This window comes from Gymnoscopelus microlampas, assembly GCF_963454915.1.
Source record: "Gymnoscopelus microlampas genome assembly, chromosome: 16".
In the NCBI taxonomy this organism is placed as follows: domain Eukaryota; kingdom Metazoa; phylum Chordata; class Actinopteri; order Myctophiformes; family Myctophidae; genus Gymnoscopelus; species Gymnoscopelus microlampas.
This window is the reverse complement of record NC_139953.1, coordinates 17,375,854-17,401,239: the sequence shown is the minus strand read 5'-3', so window position 1 is coordinate 17,401,239 and position 25,386 is coordinate 17,375,854. Positions and strand designations below refer to the sequence as shown.

Here is a 25,386-nt window from a genome sequence, read left to right as displayed (position 1 = left end):
ATTTTGGACAAAATAGCCAATTTTACATGGAGGAGCCCAGCTGTCCCTATAGTGCCCACTTATCCTGTATCCTTACATTGACCTCCATTCATGGATGATAGTCTGGTCTGGATTAACCTCGCATCACCAGTCTTTCCACCTCGGAGGAAAGGTCTGGATAGAAAAAAAAATGATGGGAGGAGCCAACGGCACGTACCGGAACTCGTCATCAAACTTTCACCAGCGATGATTTTTTGTTTTCACTTGAAAAGTTGAGCATCGGAACCAGAACCAGAACAAGCAGTAGATCTTTAACCTTCACATCATATCACTGCAATTAACATCTGTCTGATCATCAGTCTGTGCTGTTCTCACCGTGTGGCTGTAAGGCTTGACGATCCCTTACAGCGACTGTTGTGTTTGTACAAACCAACTAAAGATCTTCACAACTCGGGAGGGTGTGGATGTAAGTAAGGATACGATACTACGCAGGCTGCTGTTTGCTGTTTCACTCACTATTTATATTTTATATACTGTATAATACTTCATTTTAGTTTGTTATGCCTGTGTGAATCATTGCAACGCACAGATCTGCGGTTTATCTCGCATTTTGCAACAGGTGGGTTGACTTGGATTGGATCAACGTCAGAGATCATGTATTTATTATTTTATGATAAGATCATTAGGCTTACTGTACTGTTCCAAACCCACTTTGTCATGGTGGAAGAAGTACTTGGATGTTTTACTTAAGTAAAAGTATTAATACTAAAATGTAGAAATACTCCGTTACAAGTAAAAGTCCGGCATTCAAAATGTACTTGAATAAAAGCACAAAAGTATTTGTATCAAAATGTATTTAAAGTACCATGCATTGCGAGCTTGTAGATCGGCTATTTTCAAATGGCCGAAATGTATAATGGGCTGAAGGTATGTTTTGTAATAATAATAAAAATCTGCAAAGTAACTGGTAAATAAAGTTTTCAAATAATTGTAGTGAAGTAAAAGTATAATATTTGCCTCTGAGATGTAGTGGAGTAAAAGTATAATATTTGCCTCTGAGATGTAGTGGAGTAAAAGTACAATATTTGTCTCTGAGATGTAGTGGAGTAAAAGTACAATATTTGTCTCTGAGATGTAGTGGAGTAAAAGTACAATATTTGTCTCTGAGATGTAGTGGAGTAAAAGCACTGACATTTTGAAATACTCCAGTAAAGTAAAAGTACCTCAAAATGTGTTACTTTGCACCACTGCATAGATCAATGTCAGATATCATTTACTATTTCATGGTAAGATCATTAGGCTTACTGTAGCCTTGGATCATGGGTCATAGATAATTTATTTTATGGAGTTTGACTTTTACTTTCGTATCTATGGTATGCAAATGTCAAAATCGATAACATACATTTATGATAGTCTTGATCCAAGGCTAAGGTTACTGTACTGTTCCAAACCCACCAGTGTACCTCACTCCATTTATAACTGAATCATATCCTCTCATGGTTATGGAAAAACTGCCTACCTTGACATCACATGGATACAATCTCTGGGGTTAATGTTACACAAAAGCTAATTTATTCCAACTTAGCAGTAGGACGTAGATTTAAATGTTTTAACCAAGCTGACCATGCTTCTAACCATAGTACGACCATAATGTCGATATTATCTGATATAGCAGTGATTATCAACCCCCCCCCCCCCCCAGTGTAATATGCATAAGGTCTTTTGATACGATTTGTATCCCTGCGACCCTAATCCACACTGTAACTGGGTCCTTGAACCTCACAGTGTGAACCAGTGCTTTCTTGGTTCTCAACCTTTTCATGCCGTGTCCCCCCAAAATAATCATATTTGAACTGGGGACCCCCCCAAAATAATCATATTTGAACTGGGGACCCCACACCCCGACAAGCACTTGGAATGTAGGAGTTGGGGCATTACATTTTCGGTTCCACTGATAAATACCCGATTAGATCGGCTATTTTCACAATTTTTACCTCTTATATTATTTGGCCAATGTTTGACCAGTTTTTATAGTATAGTTTGTTGATTACTTTTGATGCAGTAATGTTCTTTTGCTTTTCTTTCTTTTTGAGGAATTAAAAAATTCTGAAAAGTCCTTAAATTGTCACTTCACTGTCATCTGGAGACCCCCCTCCCGATCATGTGGGGACCCCCCCGGGGGTCCTGACCCACAGGTTGAGAACCACTGCTTTAGTACGACCCAGAATGTCTGCAGGTTTGAGAGCAATGTGAGTTTTGCATTGCCGTTTGACTGCTTCCTTCCTCGACTTTTCTCTGCAACAACAGAATGAGTCGTGAAATCAGCGAGAACCTGAAGTTGGCCAGAGAATACGCCTTGCTGGGGAACTACAGCTCCGCCAGTGTTTTCTACCAAGGAATACTGGAGCAGATCAACAGGAATGTGTACACCGTGCGTGACAGCAGTCTGCAGCAGCGGTGGCAGCAGGTACTGTACTAGAGTAATTCATTGGCAGCCATATTGACATGAAATAGTATGGTAAACAGTAACACAGCCTTTTCATTCAGCCAACGTGCACACTGGAAAGCACCCTGACCGTGAACGCATCTGTGTGTCATTTTAAGATTTCTTTGGGCGATTAAAAAATAGCAGATCTATAAGCTCATAGCGCGACACCGAGTGTCGCGCTAGGAACTTGTAGATCTGCTATTTTTTTTTAAATCTTGAAATTTGTGCAAATCTTTGAATATATTTATATATAACATTTGTAACTCAAATCTTTGCTTCTGGGGAATTCTACAAATGTCTTCTAAATCCTAACAGTTTTCTTAAAAACGTACGTCGCTATATGAGTGGTTCTCAAACCTTTCCATGTCAAGGACCATCCAAAATTATATGTATTTGGCTGCGGACCCCCATCTCAAAATATGTTGTTCCAGGGACCCCCCAGACGCACAGATCGAGTTAAAAATGTCTTAAAACATATATTCAAAGTTTTTGCACAAACGCTATGAGCTCTACAAGCTCATAGCGTGGCACTTGGTGCCGCGCTATGAATTTGGAGATCTGCTAAAAATGACTCAGATGCGTTCCCGGTCTTAATGGGTTAACCTGAGTGGATTGGTGACACCTGTGATTACACAACAACTTCATGTCAAAACACAAGCCCAAATGTCACACAGCACAGACAGCACACAGTGTTCATTTATTATCACTGAGAGTCTACAAATGTACATGCATACATTTGTGCGCTCAGAGAGTAGCAAATGGATAAATGAACACTGAGGATTTTACTGAGCGAAGGTGAACATTGTTTCGCTCCTCTTTATGTGTTGTCTGTGATTGTCATTGTTTTTTTTTTGACAGTTGTGGAAAGAAATCAATGAAGAGAATAAACATATTCAAGATATCATGTCCACCCTCGAGAATATTCAGCTGAACACCACCCCTGCAAAACCAACTAACGCCATTGATGCTGACATATGGCCTGTTCCAGTGGAGCCACGGTATGAAAAGTTGGAAGATGATGGAGCTTTTATTGTATTTTGTATTCAACATTTATTTTATCCTGCTGTTGTTAATTGCAAAAGGTGTTCTCTTTCTTCTTACTTTGCATTGGTTTTCCTTTTTTAGGCTGTGTTCAGACTGGCAGCCAGCCCAAATGTGATTTCTGGCCTATCCCAATTGGAATCATTAAAAAATAAACATAAAAATCACAACATTCGCTGGTGGTTTGAAATCAAATCAAAATTTCAATTTCTAAAGATGCCTCAGTCTGGACATGGTTGTACGATGGTGTCACTCACTGAAAATATCAGATCTATTGTCATATGTAATTGATATGAGGGGGTGGGTTTCAGTGTACATGTATCACTGTTCTCTTCTGCAGGGTGCACTCCTGTGTGTGAGGTTGCATAAGGCATTTGTCTGAGGACAATGACCCAATGATGTAGTCATATGAGTGAGATTAGTACTTGTGGGTGCCTGGTGTGGGCCTGTATTGGTAATCTTAACACCTCTGGAAAGGTGGCCAACAAATCTTAGACAGGAGGTGTTTTTTTTGTTTCACACTTGAATTTAAATCCCGATGTGACCATGCCGATGTGTACTAGTACTAAGCAATTGACACGATATTCCAATATACTGTATAAAGTTGTTCCTTGTTCTTGACCCTGCTGGAATATTTCACAACCCATTTTTGGATCCAATCACCACTGACTTGTCTTTCGGACTGCTTATGTTTCCTCCAACAATATGCAATACATAGGCTTCTGTTTATCCACTTCAACCTGGTGTCCCTGTTTTTGGCATGTCACAATCTTCCCAAAATGTCCCAAAATTTAAAAATAGCGAAAACGGCAGATCCAGAATCTCAAAATGCTCTGCGATAAGATGCGTTGTGAGCTTGGAGATGGACTATTACTGTTATTGTTAGTCATACAATGAAGTGAATGAATTGAAGACTTTTTGATGGCTGCTTGATTTGATATTTGGAATTGATGATATGGCTTATAGTTAAGGAAGCTTCAGGGTAGATGATATAGCTAAATAATTATCTGCTCTTATTTAACCACATGAAACCGAGCATCGCTATTGGTGCATGTCATAATAGGCGAACATACTTCGAAAATAGCCGATCTAAAAGCTTACAACGTGTTGCAATAGAGCACCGAAGTCTGACGTAATTTACACATCCTAGGTTTGTCTACCTGGTTCGCGGTTTTCCACCCCCATTCTGAATCCCCATAGACGTATTTAATATCGCGTCAAATAAGAACGGTGTTCCAAAAATAAGCAAATGACCCTGGCGGTTTTACTCTTATGGATATGAAGCATCAACTGACGGTGAGAAAACGATAATGTTACTTCCGCCGAATTAGTTACATTTTCGCCAGAAACAGACTGTATCAAATATAAGTGACTGACTATCATAAACGATACAGAACCTCCTCCCTGACAATATCGCCGAGACAGTTTGTCCACAATTCTTATATGAGACGATTCTAAGATGACCCGATGTTATTCTTCATAGCAAAATTACTTTACGAACCTGGGGATTAACGAGTGACGTCAGGACTTCTGTAGTCTATAGAACATATTCACACGCGGCCATTTTGGAATTTAACATTGAAAGTGCCACCCCGTTGCCATGGCAACCGGGGTGGCACTTCATTGACTTAATAGCAACATGGCCGCCGTGTGAATATGGTCTATGCGTTTTGAGCTTGTGGAGCGGCTATTTTCGGTTAAGAGATTTGGTGCAGAGGTATAAAAAGTAGTGGACCAAATATAGAGACCTGGGGGACTCCAGTCAACAAAGTATATAGGGGTTTAAGTGGTTAAAAGTAAAAAGATATATTTTCCATGTCCTGTCAGGAGGCCTGCCAACCCGCACAAAGACGGCAAACCTCACAACAACCGCCTGAGTGTGGGTGTGAGGGCACAGAGGAACTCGCCTCGTGGGGCCAATGGCGACAGGGCAAAACCTCCCAAGGGCAAAGACAAGAAGGAGGCAAAAGATGGACCTGGCAAAGATAAGGTGAATAATACAGTATGGTTGCTCTCTTTGTTTGTTGTATATATCTCGGATATGCTGAGATTGCGTGCATTTATAGATGGATTATACCTAATTGGTAATGTGTGACTCATTTTCGTTCACAACCATACAGTATGGCTGGAGTTTACCAGTAACTGTGATAGTTTGTGAAGATACAGATGTTTAAAAGACTGTTTCCATCAATGTCTGTCAATGGTACATAATTAATGCTCCATCAACATTATGCCCAAAGATCGCACCAATATATCAGCCCTGATACAGATAATATATTTATTTGTATTATTGGCTAGTACTGTTATACGTCCCCAAACTTGGCGTGCTGGGCTCGTTTCCTATCGGTTGTCTTGCCAAGGCCTCTCTATGCTGTCTTCCTCTCATCTTTTACATGATTCTCCATATAGACTGCACAATCACCTTTTTCTTTAAAAATGTCTTATTTGGCCTTTACCCATTATTTTATGTAAAGCACTTTGAATTGCATTTGTATGACATTTGCTATGCAAATGTTAATTATAAAGTGACTTGCAATATGAAAAATGCATATTCTAGCTAAAGACCAACCAACATAATTCTTGGCTGTAATAACTGCATGCCACCAACATTCAAACAAACCTATTTGGGCTGCAGGTGAAACACTATTCGCATACACTGTATGTTTGCCTACAATCACACCCAGCCTGTCTGTCCAGTTTGTGGTTTGAAGTGGATTCCATGTAGACCCCTCAGGATATGGTAGCACCAATGTTTGTTTGCTTTGCAGAACAAAGCAGAGGCCCAGGAGAAAGAGTTGAAGAAGTTTGATGGGACGGGATACGACAAAGACCTCGTCGAGGCTCTTGAAAGAGATATTATATCCCAAACCCCCAACATTAAATGGTATGTAGGTATCCTAACAGTCTGTCTTTCTAGGAGCAGGTCCAAAAGATGGGTGCCTGTGCACCATCTAGCAACGTTTCCCACCCTGACATGCCTATTCCAGAGTGTTAATTTATATGGGAATTTGTAGCAATTTAACGTAAATGTAGTTACTATTTCGAGGATGTGAATATCTGACAACACTTCCCATTGCCTTCAGTTTTTTGAGAGCTTGTGCTGGGAAATGGCCATCATTCTTCATTGAGTAGATTTCAAGGTTGACCACCTTGGAAATGTGATACCTATCTAACCAGAGCTATGTATTTCCGCAGGGAGGACATTGCAGATTTGGAAGATGCCAAAAAACTACTTAAAGAGGCAGTTGTGTTGCCGATGTGGATGCCTGCATTTTTCAAGGGCATACGAAGACCGTGGAAGGTACTATTGAAAGAGTTTAACAGAAGGCTATTAGTTTAAGTACCGATACCATTATCAGAAATGCCTCCGATAGTGCCTAAAATGATAGATGGGGTATCGGTGAGTACGCAAGTCAATGCACCGATCTCATATCGCGTGATGATATACTTCATATTCATAATGCTATGCTACCCAGGCAAACAAGACGTGCGGTCACTGCAGTGCTAGCAGAGGGTGTAACGTTTGTCAGAGCTAGCAAAATGCCATTGTTATATTAATTATCATTGTTATTAATATATTATTATTATTTTAAACACACTGGTGTACGATCGGTGTTGACAAACATGCATGTTCAGGTAATGGGAAGAACATCTACAACACTTCACATTTAGAAAGTTGTAGACAATTTGGTTGATATTTCAAAGGTCTTGGAAGTGCACATAATAGTCTGGGGAGAAAAAAAATGACAAAGATGGTATAAAGTGTGGCATATCGAAATGGGATAACCAATGAAATGAAACTGTATTCTATTTTAGGGAGTGCTCATGGTGGGTCCTCCAGGCACCGGCAAAACCCTCTTGGCCAAAGCAGTCGCTACAGAGTGCAAAACTACTTTCTTCAACGTCTCCTCCTCCACTCTCACGTCCAAGTACAGAGGGGAGTCTGAGAAACTGGTTCGCCTCCTGTTTGAAATGGTAAGGACCTCACATATCCGGCTTGTTTGAGATCGTGACGGCGATGTTAAGTAAATGCACCAGGCTTTACAGTAGGTCTCTGTTGGGGGTTGAACCACCCACTCAGTCCATACCCGAGCCAATGTTTGACACCAACATTACATTGGTGTCACTGTCGAACATTGATGCAGCTTGCAATGTTTAGTAATGTATCAAAATATTAAAAGGGGAAGTGGTACACACCCATTTTTTATTTTGGTAAATCATTTGTATCTCAGCAACTCTCTCTTCTCTTTTAATGACTTATCCGCCGTCAGTCAGCACATTGGGAAGATACTAGGTGTACAACATTGCTCTTCACAATGTATCAAAAGATATCTATACTACAGATGTATTTCTTTCTTTTTTCCATTAATGTTTTCAAAGGATCATATTATATAATAATATAATTAATAATAATAATTAATATTCCCCTCTCCCCATTTGTTTTTTTTCCTGACAACCACTCTCCACAGATTGTGTCCACAGATTGTGTTGCACAATAAAGCATGAATAAAAGTATTAAAAGAAATGTGAATATTTTTTTCTTCCTGCTCTGCTGATTGTTCCTTGTATTTGTTTTGATGCAGGCACGGCACTACGCCCCCACCACAATCTTCATCGACGAGATTGACTCTATGTGCAGCCGCCGTGGGACATCAGAGGAGCATGAGGCCAGTCGCAGAGTCAAGGCAGAGTTGCTGGTGCAGATGGATGGTATTATAATTTAATTATGACAGCAACAGCCAAGTTAAAATGATAATGATGATGATAATAATAGAGATGAACCTTTTGTCCTCATGTTAAACATATTATTGTGGCTTGGCAGCAGCAGATCCAAGGACATAATCCAAAAATACCAGATTGTGTCAAAATAATGTCCTATAATTGGCCCCAAGTAAAGCAGCCAAGTAAAAATAATAATGATGATAATAATAATGCAGATTAACTTTTTGTCCTCATGTTAAACATATTATTTTGGCTTGGCAGCAGCAGATCCAAGAACATAATCCAAAAATACCAGATGATCTCAAAGATGTTCTTGAAGCTTGATAGTTTCTGTCATTGCTGCATAGGTGTCGGTGGTTTATCAGGAGGCGATGAAGACCCCTCCAAGATGGTGATGGTGCTGGCTGCTACTAACTTCCCATGGGACATCGACGAGGCACTGAGGAGAAGACTGGAGAAGAGGATCTACATCCCACTTCCCTCAGGTAAACGGCTGCCTCTGTCAGAGTACGCTACAGCAGTGGTACAGCTTGGGGGAAAAAAAACATATTTTATAATGCCAAATATCCAACCCGGCACCAGGGGGAAATGTCTCAATGTGAAGAGTAGGGAGACCACCTCCAACCACTGCTGATATGCTAGTTATTAGAGGTGTAACGATATAGTAACTGCATCGAAAAATCGTTTTGAATTTTCAAAGATCTACTACATCGATATGCAAACAGCAAAATATCGTATCGTTTGACTTTGTATCGTATCGAATCGTTGTGCAATGCAAATAATAAGAAAGAGGGGTTTATATCCAGTATCCAAGTATTTATTTTTCACACAGAATTTTTGGGTAAATAAATAGTTACTATATCGATTTTAAATCATTGAATCGAATCGTATCGTTCTAAATGAACCTGTCCTGTATCGTTCATGTATCGTATCGACTAAATCACTGAATCGAAACGTATCGTATCATTCTAAATGAACCTGTATCGTTCATGTATCGTATCGACAACCAAGTATCGTGATACGTATCGAATCGTTGTTAAAACGTATCGTTACACCCCTACTAGTTATATAGTATTAACATACTCTACCACACAGATGTGTACTCTACCATACAGCTTGGTTTAAGTAAAATTGTATTCATTAAGATAAGTCCTGGATTGTAGCTTTAACATAGTTACATTTAAAAATGAGGCCAGTCATCTGTTTCAATTAATTGGCCTATAGGTGGGGCCATTGTTGATATTATCACCTGCCTGTCTGCCGTTAAGAAGCCCTGCTCTGCGCTGTCCCTTCCAACTGTTAATACTCTCAATAAAGACACAATTTCAACTGGACTGCTCACTTTCACTTTAAAAAATGTCAAGCCACCAAGTGGACATTTTTGACAAAATTATATTTTTGCCATGGACATACAATATAGACAAACACATAAAGAGCTAGCACTAAATGACCATTACAGGTCTGTAACTCTGAGTGTGTACAAACAGAACCAAATTTGGTTTCATTTAAGGGTCCATTTGGTTCCATTTGTACACACTCCCATTTGGTTCCATTTGTACTCACTCAGAGTTATAGGGGTCCCTGAAAATAAAATGTTTGAGAACCACTGCACCAGTGGACTCATTAGCTAATGTGCCATACAATACATAGTGTCATAAAACCTGGAGACTGACATTCAGTAATTGGGTGTTATGATCAAAATAAGAACATAATAATGGTGTGTAAAAACAAAATCAAACATTTGGCACAGACGAGGCCAATGTACGGACATATTGATGACCCCTGGAAATGACTGCACTGCTAAGCTCAGTGTTGCCACTATGTGCACAGCCGAGGGCAGGGTGGAGTTGCTGAAGATCAACCTGAAGGAGCTGGAGCTGGCAGAAGATGTGGCCATGGATAGGATCGCAGAACAGATGGAGGGCTACTCTGGAGCTGACATCACAAACGTTTGCAGGCAAGGCTCTAGGGATTATTTTCTTAGCGATTAAAGTTGAGTTTACGATTAACCAAATACTTTTTTTTATATATCAATGAATCAATTAACCTCTCGATTCTTATTTTATACTTCATGGTGTTGTGCAAAAATAGTGCAAATAGCTGTAATGTGATGGTCAAGTTGGATATTATAATATAGATTTGTACTATTTGAAGCCAGAGCCTTTAACCTTTTTTGTAATGTGGCACTGCTGCAGGGATGCCTCGTTGATGGCCATGAGGAGGAGGATCGAAGGCCTGACACCGGAAGAGATCCGCAACATTTCCCGGGATGAAATGCACATGCCAACCACCATGGAGGACTTTGAGTGTGCACTAAAGAAAGTGTCCAAATCTGTGTCGGCGTCTGACCTCGAGAAGTATGAACAGTGGATAGAAGAGTTTGGGTCCTGCTGAGAAATAATCAATGGTGAAAGAAGCTGTGTGTGTTTGGGGGGGGGGGGGGTGACTGGTGTCAGGCTGACTGGTTGGGATGAAGACCATTCACACCTGGTTGTGTATGCTAGGTTGTCACTTTTTATAAATTATTGGTATGCCAGGTGATGTTTGAGGCCTTATGTGTGAGATGGGGTTAATTGCGTTAGGTAACTACCTGCACTTGAAAAAAGGGCACCTATTCACCTTACTTTGCATGTAGTTCAAGGTGAACAGATTCCACTGAGCATTCCTTAGGATATATCATTTTCCTTTTTGTTTTGGCTCCAGAGTCATGGACCATGTTCCTTGTGGGAGACAGTGTCATCACTACTACCGTACCTATAACTAGGACACTTGAGTTTTTGTAGCACAATCAATGTCTATAGTTTTATTCTACCTTTATTTACATGTCTGTATGTACAGTAGTTGGCAGCTCTTAGGCTAGAGGCTTGCATCTCTAGTTTGAGGATCTTCAAGCTGCTAAGCATTTATTTAACATTAAGCAAAAAAGAGCAACAACTACTCTGTGCAATGTTTTATCCCAGGTTCTCTTTAGACGCTAACAGAGTCTCCTATTAGCACTGAGTTTTCCAAGTATTTTGGACTTTAAGTGTCGCTGTGGATGAGGTGTTTAGTGTGTCAGCTATCAAGCTTGAGGACACCATTCAAAGTAATAGGGTGACAGAAAAGAACAGGGCAGCCACGCCCATTGTGTTCAATGGAGAAGTGGCGCCATGTTATATTAGTTTCCACCTATATTTTCTGCAATATTTTGCTTTAATAATAACAGCCATACAGTATATTTAACCTGTAAACAAATATTACAGCCGTCTTCCCCTTTCATTTGGAGAACCGGGCAAAATAAAAGCCAGTCCTTATAGTGGGTACCCTTTTTCATAAAGCCTACAGTGCCTTTATTCTGTTGGTGCTAGCTGAGCTGGTAACACTGTTGTGTCACACTTCCAAACTCATAAATTGCGTTGCGGAATGAGATTTAATGTTACCGCCCTCAGACTAGAGGCCAGATTGAACGACATGGCCTCCCTGTCCAAATGTAAGCTGTTATTAGGTGTGCAATTTGTTAACAAAGCTGCACAAATCAAAATGCTGTGTTCAGTGGCAAAGCACCGCTAGCTGGTTCTTCTCCTGTCTCAGTCCCTCCAGTATCTCCTGGGGTTGTCACTGTGACTGTAGACACAGCAATTTCTCCACCTCCTCTGTAGAGCTAGTGTTGGACTCCTGTCCAGCACTAGCTCTACAGAGCATCTCTCTTGGCTCTCACACTGTCCAGCTCCTCGCTCAGCTGCTTGGGCTGAAGCTGATGTACGACCTCACTAGTGGAAGTCAAGGGTAAAACCTAAAACCTTGCCCAAATATGGAATCATACTGTAAGTGTGACTGAACTCTGACAAATGAAGTCCGAGATCTACATGGAAGACATGCCGTTAATAGACACTGTCTTGTTCTTTTTTCTTTTAAATATTGCTTTCAGCTTTAATCTAACATTTCCTTAACATGTCAAAACATGACAAGATTTAATATGCCCACGTGTTTTTGTTTGTTTTTTGTTTTACTGGTTGTACTGATGCAATGCTCCTAGCCCGTCTGTCAATCAATATACTCAATCTGTGCTTTTTAATGTATGCACTTGATTTTCTTTCGATTGTGGAACCATCTGGTTAATTTATCTACATTCTGTGGATGTGAATTTATAAAATCAATAAAGTAAAATAAATTGTTTAAAATGTGCTTTGGTATCAAGACATTTTGGGGGAAAAAAAATAACATTGATTAATTTGAACTAAATGTATGTATCTATTTGACTGGGGAGGGTGTCGTTGTGTTGTGTTTTGCCAGTTTACAAGGTAGTTTGAAAAATTGTGTTGAGCACAAGCAATGAGCCAAATGATGTTTAAATATCCAGTCATTTGGGGCAGATTCATATTTCCTCAATACATCACTAAGTAAGCCTTGCCGAGCCCTCAGGCCCATAGGGCAGGAGCCTTTCTCCTGTTTCCTTAGCGTGAGGCAGCTTGATGTGCAAGTATACCCCCTGGGCATGACGCTAGTATGTCGCAGGGACTTGCCCCAATTCAAACCTTGATGAGTGCCGAGTAGAGAGGAATGGGGTCCTATTATTAGAATCTGGTATCACCCGGCTGGGGATCGAACCCCAACCTCTCAGTCTCAGGGTAGACACTCTCCAACCACAAGGCCACTGAGCTGGTCAAGAAATCACTGTAGGTCCAAGCGATGAGTAATGTTCCCTTTCTCATCACAGAACATGCATGCTGATAAACGGGTGCAGAGCATTCACATCCAATCTGAAAAACGGGCGCTGGACAGATGGAGAATCAAGATAAGGGTCGAGTCCACACACACCCAAATGTGCTCCCACTTTGTTCACCGATGAATAACTAAGTAACTTTGATTCCTTAGAATACTCATCGGAACCCTGGTGAAACAGTTCGCAGGCTCTACCCTTTTTTCTCTTCACCGCACTTCTTTGAAAGAGCTCTGTGTTGTGAAAGAGGCATACGTGTGCATGTCATTGCTGTGGTGTACCATCCGGCAACTCCTGTTTTGTCGGTTCTGATCTTTGAAGGCTTACACTTTCTGACAATGTTATGAACTAGGGCAGTGGTTCTCAATAGTAAGGTCTGGGGAACCCTTAGGGGTCACTGAGGGATTGGATTCCAGGGGATCCCCAACCAAAAAAAGCTGTTTATAATTTAGTACACTTGAAATTATTTCAGTAGAAAATGTACAATATGTATCAATGTCACCATATCTAGGACATTTGAAATGAATTAATTAGGTGTCTGTGAAACATGTTTGAAAACCCCTGAACTAGGGGACAAAATAACTAATTCAAAAGTCTTACAGTTTTCATTAGCATTATGCACTGGTAGATGAACTACCAGCTGTATTTGTTGACTGCTTGACTATGATAATCTTAATGTTTCACATGAAACAAACCATGTCACCTGAATCAGTATAATATTTGTATACAAATCAAATTTATTAATTTCAGTAGTGTACAAATGAAGAGATATAAGACAAGAACTGCAGAATGATAGATAGGCAGAACGTGAAAAGTGAGATGTTGCATTGAGCTATTGGAGGGAACCAGGCTGGACAGTACTGAGTTAAGGCACATTGTATCTTAATTGAGTAAATATCCCACAAATTCCTTTTCCTGAAATCATGCGTTAGTGGGGCTTTCTCCCAATGATATTGACAAGTTGTTCTTTGCAATTGTGCTAGATAAATAAATCTATATTACTTGGCCATAGTAATATACTGTATTACTAACTCAATTAAATTATCAAGCTATGGTTATAGAAAACAAACTATGTATCTTTAATCCTATGGATTGGAATCCTATGGATTGGATTGGATTGGATTAGCATTTTATTTGGGGTCATACCACATACAACCACACTGCAACCATAATCTGTCTCTGATAGAACTTGTTCCAAGTTGAGTACCCTGCCTAACCCATACATACTCCGATACAACAATTGATAGGCATACGGTAGGTGTACAGTATGTCTAAGATGCTTTATATAAATTCTAGGAGACTATAGGGCTTGATATACTTCATTACATGTGGTGCCGCACACCAAAAATATCTGATCTACAAGCTCTAGAAGTGTCGCGCTGCGACACGTTGTGAGCTTGTAGATCGGCTATTTTCAGTGTGAGACACCAATTCGCAAACCAAGTATAAAACACCTTTACAATGCCTGTATCAAAATGATGATATTTCTCCCAAGAAAGTACTGATAATGGTCAAGATTCGACAATGTTACACTTTGATCAGCTGTTCATACATTCAAGGCCCAGTGCAACAAATACCAGAACACTGATTGAGATGGTATGTTCTGCGATGATGTTTGTAGTCAGATCTGGCACAAAAAAAACTAAGTTGCTCTTGAGTGCTGACTTGGTTGCTTGCTGCCATTGCCAAACCTGAACTCTTTAGTGGTGCAGTCACCCTAGTCCCAAACATTACTCCCAATCCTTATGACATACTGTCTTGGCTTGGCTTGACACGTTAGGGGCTGTCCAAAGGGATCCCATACAAAGAGGTATGACCAACCAAGTACAGGTCAGGTCACTATTTCACCAGTCATGTAAGGCACAACATTAGACGGCAGAGATCAGATGGCGGAGATATGAACATTGGTTCCTGGAATGAGGTTGTCATCTTGTCCATCAATTAGTGGGTCCCACTGGTTGAAATCCTTATCCATACCTGAAAATTGGATTGACAGAATCTATAAGATATACTGTTTATCCATCCAGACCAAGTGTGACAGTATTTTCACAAGTACATGAAATGGATAGTACGGTGTACAAATGCCAAATGTGTTATACAAGCTACATGCTCAAGCACATGGCAAGTCATATTTGGTGTGAACCTCAGTCCACTGACATTCCATCCTGTCCGTGAATCTGTCATTGTCCTTACCCAGATGTCTTTGCAGAAAGGCTAATGACGCTTTGTTGCAGAGGTCCATGGCGAGTTCTGGGTCAATCTCTCCCTTCAGCTTCATCAGCTTGCCGATCCAGTTTCCCGTGAGGAAAGTGAAGTCTGGAAAGCTCTGATGAACTGCACCCCTGACGAGGGAACACAGAAACCTCACATTACCACATCATGAATGAAAATACTATGCAAGTTATCATTAAGAATGCTCCACGTCTAGAGATCAGAAATGTAATTTAAAAGGGATTATTTATTTCACTTTAAAAATAAATGTGGGTCATTTTATCGTCTACTCAAGCTTTTGGAGCACCCCGGACAGTTTTTAAGTTGCTTGATTCAGTATTCAGATATTTGATATTCATTTCATCAGACACGCCCCCTTCCAATACAGACCCATTGTAACTTCAAACTCCATTTTAATCATGTTAGATTAATCGTAAACACCCGTCCTTGGTTCTGGTGACTGATATTGTCCTTCTAATATGTGAGGAGACCATGTTTTTTCAATTACTTTTTTCATTTATTTTTGAGTGGTGCTAACCACTCCTACATTTGACCGTGTGTCCGTATGTCCGTCCGTCCGTATGTCCGTCCGTATGTTTGAGCACGGCTGATTGGTCGAGCTTCACGTGACACGTGACAATATGTTGTCACGTGTCACGTGACAACATATTGTTGCTGATTGTTGCGGATGCAACCAGTTACACTTTCAAAGGCACCACTCTCTTCACACTGGGTGTGATTTTTAATATTTCTTTTGGAAAATGAAAAAAAAATGTATTACAAAAAGGAAAAAAGTAATCGAAAAAACACAGCCCTCTCACGTATTAGGAGGGGAGGATGAGTCACCAGAACCAAGGACGGGTGTTTTTGATGAGTCTAATATGTTAAAAATGGAATTTGAAGTTATAATGGTTTGTATGGGAAGGGGGAGTGTCTGATAAAATGAATATCAAATCTAAATACTGAATCAAGCAACTTAAAAACTGTCTGGGGGGCTCACAAAAGCCTGAGTAGACGAAAAATGACCCAATTATTTTTTTAAGTGAAATATCCCTTTAAGCATCTTGACTGCTACTCAAAGTTATTTGCAATCAGCATGCTCTTTCAATAGTGTATTGTATTCTGGATAGTGAGGACAGTTTTCCACTAGTCTAAGGTGACATTTAAGCTAGATTTGTCTGAGAGTTGTTGAACTGGCCTTGTTTTTGGTATCTTGAACCCGCAAAATTGTAATGTCTTTAAATCTAGCATAAAGACACTAAGGATAGGACAGTGGCGTTACAAACAATCAGAAGTGTCTACGGTATCTTGTAGTTTCATGGTGCCCTGACATTTTTATTTATAATTCATTGCACATCTCTTTAGATAAAATTGTCACGCAACCAAAATGATATACTTTGTTGATTGAAAGTATCTGCAACAAACTATACATTTGTGTTAATTTGACAACAGCGTCGTTTTGTGGTTGAATAGTCCCATGAGTCTGAAGCACGTCCTGCTAGATGACCCTTTGTTGTGACATCACTCACTCATCTTTTACTGGGAAGGAGGCAGAACGTCTGTTATACCTGATGGTGATCATTTTCCTCTGAATGGCAGCTGACTCCAGCTTCTTCATGCGGATAATGTTTCCCACCCACTGGAACTTCTCTGAGTTGATGAAAAAGATGGGCTGCTTCACCTGGGGAAATATCTCCTCCTCCAGAGGGACCATCCAGGCGTCCAGGGCAATGGCACACCTAATCAGAGAGCATAACAGCATGCAAAGAAGATTGTTCATCATTATTCGACCTCCCCTTTTCAGATTGACGCTGTCGGGTGAAAAGAAAAAAACCCAAACATTCCAATGGATCTAATGCAGTTATGAGCTTTAGTCAAAATCTCTATTCTTCGATTAACCACTTTCAATCTGACATCGCTATTTTAGGAACGTCATTAAAGGTGAAGGTTTTCAAAAAATTCAAAAATAGTGGAAAATACATAGCACATCTATTATCTATCCCTGATGTCATCAGTATATGCCCATATATGGGCATGCCCCCTTTTGTGCCCATATATGGAGCTGACTGATTTGTTAGCGCCTGATGCCATGACGACATTGAGGTTAGACAACACACTACTCCATATTTGGGAGTAGTTGCATTGGGAACTCCTTATATGGTTATGACTGAGTCATTGTGACATGTGCGTGACGACGTGGTACGTCCGCCCGCCCAGTCCTCCCTTAATATAGGATAGGATAGCGTAAGTGGTCAGATATTTGTAATAAAAGACACATAAGGTGTGACCAATAGCACGGACCTGTTGGTATGGGTAGCTACTTTCGACTATTTTGATAGAGCAGAAGACTTGCAATAAATGTTAACCACTTTTACAATGAACCAAATTAACTACAATGAACTAAAAATAAAATGACATTTATTTAGTTTCCGTATTAAGAAATTATTACTTGAAAGCTTGATATTTCAGATTTTCTGTCGAATCTTATTTTCGGTGTGTAAACAACTTCAACATATCAGTATTTGACAAAAGGTGAAGGCGTTTTAGTCGAGACGATACTGTTTGACGTACTCCATTTTAAAGTCTAAAGTCTACTTTATTATTATTATACGATACATTCATAGACTGGAATCAACATCATGTCGCTTCTCAGAGGTGTATTTGTTGTGTCTGCCAAGCGCACTCCTTTCGGTACGTATGGTGGTGTGCTGAAGGACCACAGTGCCACTGATATGGCCGAGCATGCTGCCAAGGCTGCCCTGGCAGCAGGGGGTGTGGCCCCAGAACTCGTCAACAGTGTCATTATGGGGAATGTCATGCAGAGCTCGGCAGATGCACCTTACATTGCACGTCATGTGGGTCTCAGGTGTGGCGTGCCAATCCCGGTGCCTGCTCTTACTGTGAATAGGCTGTGCGGATCTGGTTTTCAGTCCATAATCAATGGTGCTCAGGAGATCTGCCTAAAGGAATCAGAGGTTGTCTTGTGTGGCGGATCAGAGAGTATGAGCCAGGCACCCTACGCGGTTCGCAACATAAGATTTGGCACCAGGCTTGGATTTGACCTCAAGCTGGAGGACACACTGTGGGCAGGGCTCACAGACCTGCACATCAAGACCCCTATGGGTATTACCGCAGAAAACCTGGCAGAGAAATACCAGATCACCCGAGATGAGTGTGACAAGTTTGCACACCAGACCCAGCAAAGGTGGAAGGCGGCTCATGAGGCAGGTCATTATACAGCAGAAATTGCACCCATCGACGTGAAGGCCAAGAAGGGCAAGGTGCCTACGACACATGATGAACACCCTCGTCCCACAACCACATTGGAACAGATGGCTAAGCTTGCTCCAGTCTTCAAGGAGGGAGGAACTGTTACCGCTGCCAACGCATCAGGAGTATCTGATGGGGCTGCTGCTGTGGTGATTGCCAGTGAGGATGCTGTGAAAGAACATAATCTCACTCCATTGGCCAGAATAGTGGCCTATCACGTGTCAGGATGTGACCCAAGCATCATGGGGATTGGCCCAGTTCCGGCCATCACAGAAGCTCTTAAAAAGGCTGGCCTTTCTATCAACGACATGGATCTTGTGGAGGTGAACGAGGCATTTGCTGCCCAATTCCTCGCCGTTTCAAAAGCCCTTGGACTGGACCCAGAGAAAACCAATGTCAATGGTGGAGCTATCGCCATTGGACATCCTCTCGGAGCATCTGGAGCACGCATCACCGCCCACCTGGCTCACGAGCTCAGGCGACAAGGTGGAAAGTACGCTATTGGTTCTGCCTGCATTGGTGGTGGCCAGGGCATTGCCATCATACTGGAAAACACTCAGTGAACAAACTATTACTACTACTGTATGTGCCTTGAAGAATATATCACATCAGAGAAGACAAAGACTAAGCCGTCCACTCACAGAAAATGATATGCCATTGACCCATACTAAAAATAACTTGCTTTTGGCACCAAAAGGTTTATTTAACGCAACCCATAAAATGACAAGTCATCTCATTCACGTACAAGGAGATACAAGGCTTTCACCCAACACATGACAGGAAACTAGCAGAGACAAAACATTAAATTGACCTATAAAACTGAAACAGGTGATCGTTAAAATGCACTTACTTGAATTTGACTTCTTTACACAGTGCTTCAATCACTGTCGCCCCCCCAAAGGAATGGCCCATGGCAGCTATCCTACACAGGTCCATGGAGTTCTGATGATCAGAGGGCAGGAGGAACAAGATTTGACACAAGATTTAAGTCCTCATGGAAGGCTGAGTGACCACAGTATGATAGCTTGATGTTTTTGACGCTTTGTTGGGTTAATGTAATTTGTATGAGCCAACTCATCTAAATGCTCTACAAGCATGCTACAGCATTACTGTATTGATTTTTATGAAGTGTTAATTTTTTTATTTGACAGTTTTGTCTGTAAGTAATACACTGCAGTTGTCTTGGGCAAAAAGAATATATGATCTTGCAGACTATGAAGGATAAGTACAAATATAATTAACCACTTAAACCCTTAAATACGCAGAAACATTTTCTTGACCGGGGTCCCCCCAGGGCTCTATCTTTGGCCCCCGCCTTTTTTCCATATAAACCAAGTCTCTTCGCCGAATATAGCCAGGCTACAAGCTCACACTCTGACTGACACTTGTGAGCTTGTAGATCTGCTATGTTCGCCGAATGTCCGCCCATATTTGCTGAATGTTCGCCTATTATGACATTCCCACATTAAGGATGCTAGGGTTCAAGTGGTTAATATGGTCAGATATTTTGTGATCTTGATCCACTGGTACCTCCAGTGTAGTCCAGTCAAACTGTGTTTGCAGCACGTTTTGCACTGCAATCCCTGAGTTGATTTCAATGAGCTTATCCAAAGCGCGAATGCATTCATCTGCCCTCTGTTTCACCTGTTAAATGACAAGAAGGAATAGCTTGTGGTTAGGTCTATGTTTATGTGGCGCGTGTATAACGCCCCGAGGACACAGAGAAAGTTATCTTAAATGTATTATTAAATGTTTTCCATGGTGATGTTCTCCACCTCTGATGGAGAACATCAACAAAAACGGTTCAATCTTTCTCTTACATGCTGCCTCACTTTAACACCTGTGTTTATTGTATGTACTGTATGACACATCCCTAAAAAACTAGTGTCATCTCTTGCAAAAGGCCACCAGGCTGAAGGTAAAACATCATGTTATTCCAGTGGGGAAAACGTGGCTCTAAAACACAAGGGATCCTTGACAGTCAAGAATCCCCAAGTTGTACAGTTTGTATCAGGTACCCCATACTGTCTTTCAAAATATAATTCCTTGGAACCCCCTCAAGGACCCCTGGGGCTACCCGGACCCCACTTTGAGAACCACTGCCCTACTACACCATCTTCATACACTTACCTGTTTATTTCTGAGCGGGTATTCAAGCTCCCCATGCTGCAGAGCTCTATAGTACATCCACTCCTCCACCAGGTTGTTTGGAGCTGATGCTTTAGATGAAGCTGCATCTTCCTTCTCAGACTCTGTCTTCTCTCGGTAATAATATGTAGCTGAGGCAGACTCGTCTCTGGATTACAATAAATAAACACAATGTGATGAAGGTGCAAATATATGTTTTTATATGTTTTTTTGATTATATTTTAGGCTGTTTTCTTTTTTTTCATTAAACAGAAGATTAGAGAGATGGCACGATGAGGGCAGAGAGGAGGAATGGTCACGATTACATAATATGGATGCATTACGTAGAGCACATCCCAAATATCTGTTTTGATCTGACAAGTTTATGCTGAAGTTGATTTGGCGTCCCTTTGATCAACTATTGTTTATATTTTTCTCCACAATTTTAGTGCTTATGCCAATTCCACCCATATGTATAGTCCCTGTCACTGCCAAGTTGTGCCAACCCCTACTGTTGGTCTGGGGAGGGTGTGTAGACTAGACAACCACATGTCCCCTCCAGCCTTCTTTTCACCTGACAGTAAGGGGTTTCACCGGGAGGGCGTAACACGTCTGGAGAAACACACTAACACACACCTAATTCTGGGCCCAGTTGAACAGGCACCCTCGACTAGCCTGTAAGAGTCACTAGAGCAGTGACAGAGAATCTGTCACCAAGAATGCTACAGTGCTCTGTTTGCCGTTGTTGTGAAATGTACCGATAGTTGCTGTTTCTCCTGTGTGATAATTAAAAAGAACACCATTTAATTTACATAACTTTCAAGTAATGGCGCAAAGCTAAACATGCTTAACTTTTCAGTTTATTTTTTTATCTGGCAAATTTAAAATGTCAATTTTACATCTGAGGATGTACCTATATTTTCTTTTACTATCGTACATCCGCGCAACCCACAATATATGACTTCAGTCTGTTCCAAGTCAACCACTTAAACCCTCCATACATAGTAAACTAATACTTAGTTGACCGGGTTTAGCTTTGTACTGACTGACTCACTGTGGGACAGGCCATTATATTCTCCTCCATAGGTTCCCCTGCAGCCTATACTAGTTAAAAAAAAAAAAGTGATGACCTGGCCTGTGCCATTGTCTGCACACCCTTTCCACTTCTACTCTACAGATAAACAGACAGCCGCTTATAGAGGGGGGCGAGTGCACCGCGTGTATATGGAGATGGTCTATTGTTGCTGCTCACTGGCGTCACGCACAGGCACCACAATGCCCATGGTTTGAACTCCATTCTCAAATATGCGATTTCCTGTGTTTATGTTTAATTTCAATGCTTTTTCCACTATGTGATATTGATAATGATAGTGACTGCCCTTTGATTTTATGGCTCTAACATAGAATTATTAATAGGACCAGTACCAGAATCAATCATATCTTAATTTGGCCCCACCAAGAAGCTCAAGTTACTGAGTTAATATAATGGATTTACATGTGTATACAGTACCTGTGTTCCACTGATGCTACAATGAAGCCACGAGAAGCCAGCTCTGCACATATCGCTGAATACAGAGTCCTAGAAGAAGGAGGAAAAGGTACATTTCCAAAACATCATTACATACACAAAAGGTGACTCATCTGAACTTCCTAAGTGAACCACTTTCAACATGGTGTTTGGGCATGTTATTATAGGAGAAAATGTACAAAATGTTTCACAAAATAGCTAAATTAGCCATTCAAGCTTAAGCATTGTGAGCTTGTAGATCGGCTATTTTCACTGCATGCCACCATCATACGACTAGGTATAAAATAGCGCTTGTGGTTAATATAATATACTTAACGGCTGATAAAATGAATTGTGCCAGTGTTGCGAGTACCTGAATGCTCCCAGGCCATGGGAGAAGATAACTACAGGATATTTCCCGTCCTTTTTAATTGGAACGTCCAAGTATGCTGGAATCTTAAACGAGCCTTTAAAAATGAAAACACATTTGAGCTTTCTTGAGTCTTGTACATTATAAAAGAAAATTATTTTGAAATATAGAATGGATATAGACCTGCTTCAAAGACACACACTGGTGTAAGACACATTCGCAGATACTCTTTACATGTTCCTGTCCATTATTGCACCAATGGTGTGTTTATTTCTGAATAAATGTAAAAAGTTTTTTTTTTTAAAGATTCACCAAAGAGGTAGTTGAAAATCCTTTCACTGAGCGTTCTGTTGATCTTCATGAAGTCTGCTAGACCATTGAAGTATTCCCTGCATGGAATCCAGTCAGGCTTTAGTGCGTTCTCCACCTCCTGGCCAGGGTAGTAAAGCCGGAAGAAGGTGCCCTGTTCCCCCACACAGATAAATCAGTTGACACAAACAAGCATGCGGCCACAGAGTGTTGAGTATGACTGCAATTGTGGTTTGTTGTAGGAAGTGGTCATTATGTAGCAGGCTATATGCTCTGATTGCCGTTTTTACGTGTGGATCCTGTTCTTGCGACCTAGCACCCCCCCCCCCCCCCCAACAATAATGTCTTGCAAATTTAAAAATCACCAATAAAAAGAGAAGCTCACAACGCACCGGGATGGGCTTGTAGATCATCTATTTTCACTATTCATCATAAGACAAAGTACATGGAGCTTAAGTGGCTAGAAGGAGAAAAGCTTGAAATGCAATGGATCACGTTCTTTGCTCTATTCATGTACATTACCCGAGCAGTGTGATCCATCATGAGGTCGGTGCATCCTACAGTGTAGGGTCCTTTGCCTGCCGGGATCCCTAGATGGTTACAGGAGTTTCCCATGGCAAAGAATCCGTACGAATACCTCCTCTTCTCTAAAAGGAAAAAAACAGACTTCATTAGCTATTCAAAGAGCATATTCAATTGACAGATATGTCACCACGGGACCTGACACTTACAATAGACTTGATTGATCCAACAATGAAGAATAGGGATACAGTGCCAATACCAATTCCTGGCATTACACTTTAAGGATTGGCCATTGATGATTATTAATCCAATGATATTTTACATAACAAAATAGGCCAGTACTGCTTGTATTCAACTGTATTCAATTGGGAAAACAAATTGGTGAAACAGGCAGAAATCTTGTAACTTTGCTTTGAATTATGAATGAGGTTAAGGTTGGTACTGAAAATACCAATGTCATATTTTAGTGTGGTGTCTGTCCAATATTTAGCAACACTAACATGTCCCTTAAGTGAGAAACTTCTCTTTTTCATGGCCTTTATTTCTTTGAGAATTTTTACCATTACTATGTTTACTAGAGTTGTTGTAAAGTTACCCTTGCTGTACACACACCTGGTCATTAGCCTGTAGATACTAAATAATATGTATAGCTATATTATTACCATGTATTATGCAGCCTTCCTGTGATTGCACAAGAGAACAGTGCACACATTGTCTGTTTTGAATTAAATTACTGTTATTTTTGGCTTGTTTTACTGTGGATCCTGTTATTCAAATGTGAAGAACAGACAACTGCCATCACTTCAGAGAGAATAACTGTACTATAGATGTATATACACCTGGTTTCACAGACCAACTATAGTTGGTCTTTGAAGCCAGGTGTATATAGATTTATACGTTAAAACTATAGACCAACTAAGTCTGTGAAGCCAGGTGTATAGAGCTATCTATAGTTTTAACAGCTAAAGATATATCTGACCGCCATAATTTAGCTGTTAAAACAGTGTATTTGGCAGGAATCAGATTAGATGTAAGAGAGAATAACTGTACAATAGATCTATATAGTCTGTCTGTGAAGCCAGGTGTCTGTGACCAACTATAGTTCGTCTGTGAAGCCAGGTGTACTATATAGTCTATAGTTTTAACAGCTAAAACTTCATCATTTAGCTGTTAGAACTGAAACTCAATGTATTTGGCTTGAGAGAGAATAACTGCACTATTAGATCTACATACACCTGGCTTCACAGACCAACAACTACCTGACAGCCATCATTAGCTGTCAAAACTGAAACTCAATGTATTTGGCAGTAATCAAACGAGATGTAAGTGACACACTTTAACTGTACCTGTCTTGGACCACTGGTAAATCTTCTTGGTTAACAACTGTACGAGTCCCCCATTAGAAAACATGGACTTCGACCACACTGCAGCAGGCTAAGCTAGATAGCTCGGTTAATTTACTTATCTTCACTCAACAGGATTACAAACCCGTGCCTCCGGAGGGCAAACAAGGTACTGGGTGTGTTGACGCTAATAGCTGCGTGTCACTGTCGCAACATTGTCTAAATGTATGATAAAGGTAGGTACTAGGTAGTGACATGAGTCAGTCGGGACTGAACGGACTAGTGGAGCACAGTTGAGTCACTGGCGAGTCAAGTCTGACACATCAAAGCTCACAACACCGTCAAGTTCAGTCCAAAATCAATTAGACTTCCGTTGGTGGACTTCAAAATAAGATCTCCCTCTTCCTTTTACAATTATGTTATATTGGATACAGGATAGGTGGCACTATGGACATCTGGGCACCTCGATGTGAAATTGGCTATTTTGTCTTAAACATTTTTTTTTAAAAAGAAGAAGAAATAAAAAATTGAAAAATGGTCTTAAGTAATACAGTCCTGAAACATGGCTGTCATATCATGACAATCATGGCGCAACTTGTACCTGGTTTTGGCATTGTTTTCATTTACAACCTGTACATCTACATAAACGTTCAAATTTCAAATATAAAGTGTTGACCCCATGGCCATAGATGTACCAAGTTGAAACGCTTGGGTCTGTAAGTACCCGTATTTTCCGTATTGTTCAATAAAAAGCATTTTATCCGATTGGTGGCCAATTTCTCAAAATGTCCTTCATAT

At 40.7% G+C, this 25,386-nt stretch overlaps 3 protein-coding genes across 3 annotated transcripts; 2 read left to right on the top strand and 1 right to left on the bottom strand.

The window, feature by feature from the left end:
* Window positions 1-233: 233 nt before the first annotated feature.
* Window positions 234-12,390, top strand: katna1 (katanin p60 (ATPase containing) subunit A 1). The gene is made up of 11 exons (XM_084082891.1): window positions 234-445; window positions 2,287-2,446; window positions 3,326-3,465; window positions 5,336-5,498; window positions 6,277-6,392; window positions 6,704-6,809; window positions 7,325-7,483; window positions 8,092-8,218; window positions 8,578-8,715; window positions 10,061-10,187; window positions 10,426-12,390. The coding sequence occupies exons 2-11, from the start codon at window positions 2,288-2,290 to the stop codon at window positions 10,622-10,624; spliced, it is 1,434 nt and encodes a 477-aa protein (XP_083939017.1). The 5' UTR covers window positions 234-445; window position 2,287; the 3' UTR covers window positions 10,625-12,390.
* Window positions 12,391-13,661: 1,271 nt separating this feature from the next.
* On the bottom strand, window positions 13,662-24,885 carry pla2g7 (phospholipase A2, group VII (platelet-activating factor acetylhydrolase, plasma)). Its single transcript, XM_084081698.1, has 11 exons — window positions 24,592-24,885; window positions 23,246-23,370; window positions 22,727-22,877; window positions 22,418-22,511; window positions 22,048-22,116; window positions 20,541-20,706; window positions 19,941-20,054; window positions 19,261-19,352; window positions 16,709-16,879; window positions 15,123-15,271; window positions 13,662-14,906 (listed from the first exon to the last, which is right to left on the bottom strand). Exons 1-11 carry the CDS (start codon window positions 24,653-24,655, stop codon window positions 14,812-14,814), a joined length of 1,290 nt encoding a protein of 429 aa, XP_083937824.1. The 5' UTR covers window positions 24,656-24,885; the 3' UTR covers window positions 13,662-14,811.
* LOC311062565 (3-ketoacyl-CoA thiolase, mitochondrial-like) lies at window positions 17,549-19,238 on the top strand. The gene has a single exon (XM_084081699.1). It carries the CDS (start codon window positions 17,780-17,782, stop codon window positions 18,971-18,973), a length of 1,194 nt encoding a protein of 397 aa, XP_083937825.1. The 5' UTR covers window positions 17,549-17,779; the 3' UTR covers window positions 18,974-19,238.
* Window positions 24,886-25,386: the final 501 nt, after the last annotated feature.

Excerpts from the sequence above, each read along its gene's own strand:
- katna1 (XM_084082891.1), top strand. The coding sequence starts at position 2,288 with ATGAGTCGTGAAATCAGCGAGAACCTGAAGTTGGCCAGAGAATACGCC. Across the intron at positions 3,466-5,335 it reads CCTGTTCCAGTGGAGCCACG|GAGGCCTGCCAACCCGCACA; the intron begins GTATGAAAAGTT and ends ATGTCCTGTCAG. Across the intron at positions 8,219-8,577 it reads GTTGCTGGTGCAGATGGATG|GTGTCGGTGGTTTATCAGGA; the intron begins GTATTATAATTT and ends ATTGCTGCATAG.
- LOC311062565 (XM_084081699.1), top strand. The coding sequence starts at position 17,780 with ATGTCGCTTCTCAGAGGTGTATTTGTTGTGTCTGCCAAGCGCACTCCT.
- pla2g7 (XM_084081698.1), bottom strand. The coding sequence starts at position 24,655 with ATGTTTTCTAATGGGGGACTCGTACAGTTGTTAACCAAGAAGATTTAC. Across the intron at positions 22,878-23,245 it reads TGATGGATCACACTGCTCGG|GGCACCTTCTTCCGGCTTTA; the intron begins GTAATGTACATG and ends GTGGGGGAACAG. Across the intron at positions 15,272-16,708 it reads AGGAAAATGATCACCATCAG|GGGTGCAGTTCATCAGAGCT; the intron begins GTATAACAGACG and ends TTCCCTCGTCAG.